This window comes from Populus nigra, chromosome 8 (assembly GCF_951802175.1).
Source record: "Populus nigra chromosome 8, ddPopNigr1.1, whole genome shotgun sequence".
Lineage (NCBI taxonomy): Eukaryota > Viridiplantae > Streptophyta > Magnoliopsida > Malpighiales > Salicaceae > Populus > Populus nigra.
In genome coordinates this window covers 10,360,834-10,367,783 of record NC_084859.1, presented here as the reverse complement: position 1 = coordinate 10,367,783, position 6,950 = coordinate 10,360,834, and the positions used below count along the sequence as shown (strand labels likewise).

Here is a 6,950-nt window from a genome sequence, read left to right as displayed (position 1 = left end):
TTTATTCTAATACTATAATAGAATCAAGGAATGTTACACTCTTTGAAGATGTGTTTCCATATAATAAAGCATGGGAGAATCGTTCATTTAAGAGAATGATTGAGGCTAGTTCAAGTAATTATGATCAATTAAAAGATGATAAAGTTGATTTTAGAGGGAGCAAAAATGAAAAAAAACCAAAATATTTGGTTCTAATTTTTTAATATTTTTGTTAAAAATGAACTTCGAACCTACTTTAAGACAATGTCATATCCGAAAATTTTCTATTAAAAGGAGATGGTTAATAATAAATTTGAATCCATTATGAATAATTATAAATGAGAACAAGTAAATCTTTATTTCGGAAGTAAACCATCAAGCCATAAGTGAATCTTTAAAAGAAAGAGGAAAGTTGGTGGTCTACCAAGCAACAAGTTACTGGTTTTAATTGACATAACATCACATAACATCTTATAACAATATTTACTAATAAAAAAGCATCAAAACCTACTTATTTAAAATTATATGTATTTTAGGCTTTCCTTAAATAATTTTTTATTTTTTATATTTTCCTGTTAAAAATCATTGTTCACTAGTTTAATATATCTACAACCTTGGAGATTCCCCATCAATTGTATTTGGCTTTGATTCCAAATATAATGATTTTAAAGTAGTGAAGATTTGATAATTTTCTTTATCGACCCACGATGAGTCATTTCGGAAAGTTGGGGTGTATAGTCTAAGCACAGATTCTTGCTATCATGCCAATTGATTTCAAGGGCTGTGACATTAGATATGTTGCTTGCTTGAATGGTGAGTGTTATTGGCTGGCTGCGGACCTGACATCTTACGATGGATCACCATTCCTTCGGGCTTGTCACCCCTAGACGACCAATTTAACTGTGTTCTGTCATATGATGATTTGATCTGCATGCTGGAGTGTTCAAAACAGTATCAGTGACAGAATAAAAAAATTCTGCAATCACAGATAATGCTGGAGTGTTCCTTTTTTGTTACAGTTTTGAATGATTCTTTAGCTATGGTTGTTTGTTATAATCGTTCTTCAAAGGGGTGGTCTGACGTTCGGACGTTCGACGACAAGAAGGGAATAAAAAAGTGGAGGAAAACAACAATGGAACTTGTTGGGTTTCTGGAAAAATGGCAGTGCTTTTGTTGAAGACAAAAATGGACAGCACAAGAAATTAAACATCTTCATCTTGGAGGTCTCCTTGACACGTTGAAGCTGGCTACTTGCTCAGAAAGTTTAGTTGCTGTAGAAGGGAGAAATGAGAGTGTGGATGGAGATGCTTGCAAGTGACAGTTTGTTTTAGCGTGTGGTCACACTTTTCAAAAAAAAATTGATTTTTTAATATTTTTTATTATTTTAATGTCAATGGAAAAATTATTTTTGTGTCATAGTGTTTGAAAATGTAGCCCGGCAAGAATTTAAATTTTTTTATTTGTTTAAAATTATTTTTTATATTTTTTTATTATTTTAATATATTGATATTAAAAATAAATTATAAAAATATATTATTTTAACATATTTTCAAACAAATAATGCTTTAAAAAACAATCATAAGATTTCTTATATATATTATACACTATTTTTTTTTTATTATCAATTACATCATGAAGGGTATTAAATACTAATACAACAATAATTTTGCTTTATTGCCAATAATTTAAGGCTTCTCTAGAAGCAATTAAACCTAAAAATACCTCGTTTCCTTCGACAATCATCATCAATTCGCAATAACCAAGCGAGGAGGTTATTAGAACCCTAATTTCTTTCAAAAAGCAACTGTGATCAGTGATCACAGATTTGGTGGTGTCAAATAACAGCCACACTTCCAGCTTCCAGGCATATCATTTGGCAGAGCATATGAACAATTATCACTAGAAGGTCAGACATGTACAAAAACCACCGCCATCAAACATTCTCCGCAAATAAAAATCCACAAACTTGCTACCAACATTACTGTGGGCCGTGGGGCCGTCTTATTATTCAAAAGATTTGAGATGCCATGCTTTCTTCTAACATCGCACGATGAAGTGCTGATCATATCATCTGTGAGCAATTCATCTAATGCAACAAGCCAATATCAACACCTGTGCTAAAATTAAAGTATGCAGGAAAAAACTAATGTAAATCGGCCCAATGCTACCAAGAGACAAGAAAGAACAGCATAAAATAGCCAAAACTAAACAGACATTAGATCATGGGCAACTCTCCAAAAGGACATCAACAATGAGGCTACTGTAAATTACTGCACTTTAGCACCTTTGTACAGGTTGGGGATGGTCTCATTCCCCAGGATTACACATACTGCTATCCCTACCATTACACTTCCTTCCTGCCAATTTGCTGCTCCCTAAGAAGCTGAGATGGCCAAGAATCAGCTGCGGTTGGATATCTAGGATGTGGTTTGCTCACATTCGAGGTAGCCATTGGAAAACCTTGCACGTGATCAGGACTGATGGGAACCACGAAGACAGTCGATGTCTGCTGCAATGCAACAGCATCTACAGCAGGCAACCTGAAAGAGTCTACTCGAAAATGTGGTGGTTGCAGAAATTCAGGAGGAGGCACATTTAGATCAGGCTTTGATTGTGAAGCCGCTCTCATTTCAAGTTCACTGTGCAGTTTCCCAATTTGATGTTCCAAGGCAGAACTCTCCTCCCTCAGCTCGTTTTTCTCAACAGTTACATAGTGAGATTCAGATAAGAGAGCTACATTTTCCTTCTTGAGGGATTCAATCTGCGTATGCAAATCCTTTAATAATCGAGTTGTTTCACACAACATAGAAGCCTTCCCATTATTTGGCTGACTCAATTCTGTTCAAGAAAAGAAAATTCTAAAAGATCAATCCAATTTTCGATGAATACAAAAATCATCGTAAGAAAAAAAAACCCATTGAATTTACCAAGAGCAGAGGCTAACTCAAGAAAGAGCTCATTCAATTGCTCACGCTTCAGTTTCTCCCTCTCAGACTTGTGAATTCTTTTCGGAACTTTCCCCTTATTCTCCCCAGCAGGAAAGCACCTGTGTCACACCACAAACACCATCAATTTAATTCAAAAAAAAATTCACTCATTTTTTTTTAAATAGTGATCTCTAGTGCTTTGTAATTCACATAAATTCACTAAAAACTACCGATTTTCAGTCACATCCTCAACTGTTTCATTCAGCTCTGAACCCATGCTCATCTCAGTTAGCAAAATCTGCAAAATAAAATAGCAAAACCCAATAAGTTGAGAAAAAAAGAACCAAAAGAAAAATCAGGTTTCCTCCTTTTCAACTGATTTCTAAAAAACAAACAAAACCCAATACAGATTTCAATCTCATTTTCCAACTGTCAGTTCAAATCAAATTAAATATAAATCAAACACGAAAATCCCAGATGAAAATAATGAATGACTAGAGAAATCAAAGCCTTATAACTCAAAATCAGAGCCGAAAATAAAAACCCCAGGAAAGAAAGAAGAAGCAAAAGCCAAGTTTCCAATTATTTGATTGAAACAACGTTGGCAGTAAGAGAAGTTAGAGAAATCTTTAAAAATTGTTCGGTTTAAGAGAAAGGTAATGTGATTAAGAGTTGAAATCAAAATTAAGAAGCAGCCACTTATACTTTTAAATATTCACGAAAACCCATCAAACTATCATCTTTAAGCAAGATCGAAGTCCAACCTTCGATATCTTCACACGACAAAGCTTTAACAACAACAAAAAGGAGGGATTTTCGATTTCATTACCTCAGGGTTTAAAGTGTAGATTGAACCAAAAATCTAGAACGCCTGATATGAGAAGTTTTGATGGTCGTGATGGATCCAAGAACCCTGCTGTTCAAGGAGGTCGCTATTGTTGCTGTAGAATCAGAGAGGGGTAGAGGATTTCTTTTTACATGTATCTCCCTAACCAGCAACTGCCGTGACTGTTAGATAGAGAGGGGTGCATTTCGTTAAGAGAGGGGTTTAGGTACAGAAGAAGGTTTGGAAGATCGAAAGAGAGGAGTGGGTTTGATAGTTATGTTTCGATGAGGGAGGGGAGTGTGGCTAGGTAGTCTGGTTTCTCTTATTTGGCTGCTGTCGCTGTTGTGCACAAGAAATCGCGTGGAGAGCATCAGACTTTTAGAGAGCATCTAGCATGTCTGGCGATGGAAGCACGAGCACGAGCACTTCACATATATATATATATATATATATATATATATATATATATATATGTTTTTGTATCATTTTAATATTCTAATATAAAAATATTATTTTAAAAAGTAAGTGGGAGCACCTTCTCATACACTCCAGCAAACATAATAGCATGACACATGGGTATGGGCTGGAGGAAGCTTCTTACAACTCGAGTTGCACGAAATTGTTGTCCTTCTCTTCCGACTTTCACTCACTGAGTTCATCAATATATTATATGATTGTTGGCGTCATTTCATCTCGTTACTCTTAATTTTTATTTTTTTTAATGTTGTCCCTTTACTTGTTTTTTTTTTATTATTATTTATCTAGCCCTTCTGCTCTGGAAACGTGGACCTTGCGTCCAGTGCTCTGTTAGCCTTAACACGTGGCCGACGTATGAAATGTTTGAGTGATAGTATTCAAGTTCTAAAAATATTTAAAAAATAAATAAATTTTTTTATTTTTTTTAAATTAATATTTTTTATTTTTTTCATGTTATTTTAATGTGTTGATATTAAAAAAAAAATTAAAAATTATTTTAATGTATTTTTAATAAAAAATTATTTTAAAAAACAATAGTTAAATTAATAAAAAAAAAACGCAGCAAAGAGAATATTTTATTTTAGGGTTTTTCTTTGGATTCATTATCGTTTGGTTTTAATTGAGAGGACCGAAAGAGTTATGCTTATATAATTGACAAAACCTCTCTTTCTCTATCTCTCTTCAATATAATTTTTTTTCTTTATCGAGTTTTCTTTTTCAACTTTCTGAAGGGTTTTTTTATAAAAAAAATAAAAATGGGTGGCATATCTCCAATTGTTAAACATTGAGGAACTTAAATGTAATCAGAGTGTAAGCAGAGGGGTCTCATTAATCATGTTAGCAATAAAGGAATTAGAGGGAGGGATGTTGGGTGTAATTAACCCTATTTGTGTTTTGTAGGTGTTCTGTCAACGCTAGAAATAGAAGCAACAAAACTATTCAAGTCATTTATTTTTGTATTTTAAAAATAATTTAATTTTTTAATTTTAAATTATTTTTTTATGTTTTTATATCGTTTTAATTTGCTATTTTTAAAAATAAAAAATATTATTTCATTATAGATAAAAAAATATTATCTAAATCTAATCTATTTATACTTTCTAATGTCTACTTAACAGTTCTATATCTCGTGTTGCTGCTACGGAGGATATGAAAATTAGCCGACAGTAACCATTTAGGTGGTGGTCCAGTAATAAGAATTTGAGATTAAAGGGTTTGTTTCCTCTGTAGTCTTAGGTTCGAGCTCTGTGGTTGCTCATATGATGGCCACCGGAAGCTTACATAATCGTTAACTTTAGGACCCGTGGGATTAATCGAGGTACACGCAAGCTAACCCGAACACCCACGTTAATCTAAAAAACAAAATTAGCCGACAGTAACCGTGGGAGCTCATATATATTTTCAGAGCCAAATAGACTGAAGTCGGGTGGCTTTTTTATTATTATTAATATCTTGTTTTATTGATATTTTGATGAATATTATCTTGGTTTATTGCTTTTAATGTATGTATCAAAATGATAATTTGATTAATTGATGGTATCAGCTCATTTAAGTAGACCAAGAAGAGCTTGAATAATTGGATATTCATGTTTTAAAAGAAATGTATGTGAGTTTTAGAATATACGACAAGATGAGAGGATGGAAGGGTACAGGCCCCCGACTGAATCGGAGCCTGTCTTGGTCTCCCATGGCTCTTTCCTGTTACTTTATCTGATTCTTATATCATTTGTTATAGTGCGTATTTTGATGAGGTACTTTCTAAGAGGAGTTGAACTTTTATATATATATATATCAAATACCTGATCGTTGGCACGCATCGATTTAATTTTTTTTTATCTCATCCAAATTATTACACTAATAAATTGAAAATTTTCTTGCCACTTGAAATAATAAAATTTGTCTAAATTTTATTGTTTTTTAGCTGTAAATTACGTTATTAAATGTGAGTTTAGCTGTAGATATTGTTTGTGCATTAATTCATACTTTAATTCATTCAGGGTTTTACACTAATTCACAATGAATTTATCTTCATTAATTCACAAAACTTTTATTATTTTCCTTTTGGTATTTAAGCGATTTACCACAGGGTTTACATAAAGATACAAGAGAGAAAGCTGTTGGAAAATTTTGAGGAAAAAACTTTCAAGTGACTATATTTCGGACACCAATAATTATGATTTTGATGTTTATGAATTAATCTTTGAGGTAGAAGCTTAATAGAGATGACTTTCACCTTTAATGATGCTAAAAAAAACTAAATTGAAACTTGATAATTTTTTTATTTGATTATGAGTTTTAGGTATGTGTTATGTTGTTGTAAATAGAGTGATAGAGGTTTATGAGTTGCTCTTTTTTTCATGTTTTTAGGTGAAAAATAATTGAAATATGGGTTTTTAGGTCGTGAAACTTGGACCATGATATTTCGGCCATCAAAGCCACCTTAAGTGATCAAAAAAGATAACCAATAAATGTCATTTACCCAAGCGAGTGATGCCTCGTCCAGTCCACCAAGTTTTTTCTTCTAAAATGAGGGGAATGACCACCCCATTAAAATAAAATATATGGGCTTGAGTTTCCAAACTTAGTTATGCATGTCAAGTCCATATGTGCCTGTACTTTTATTTTTTTAATCCCATTGTTTTTGTTTTTGTATTTTTTAATTGAATTATTTTTAAATAATTATCTAATTATACATTTTTAAAAGATATTTGAGCCTTTCATGGTAATGTTAACGATCGCTT

The 6,950-nt window shown here is 32.6% G+C and overlaps 1 protein-coding gene across 1 annotated transcript; it reads right to left on the bottom strand.

The window, feature by feature from the left end:
• Nucleotides 1-2,174: 2,174 nt before the first annotated feature.
• On the bottom strand, nucleotides 2,175-4,153 carry LOC133700815 (transcription factor bHLH47-like). Its single transcript, XM_062124495.1, has 4 exons — nucleotides 3,736-4,153; nucleotides 3,137-3,204; nucleotides 2,907-3,025; nucleotides 2,175-2,817 (listed from the first exon to the last, which is right to left on the bottom strand). Exons 2-4 carry the CDS (start codon nucleotides 3,187-3,189, stop codon nucleotides 2,324-2,326), a joined length of 666 nt encoding a protein of 221 aa, XP_061980479.1. The 5' UTR covers nucleotides 3,190-3,204; nucleotides 3,736-4,153; the 3' UTR covers nucleotides 2,175-2,323.
• Nucleotides 4,154-6,950: the final 2,797 nt, after the last annotated feature.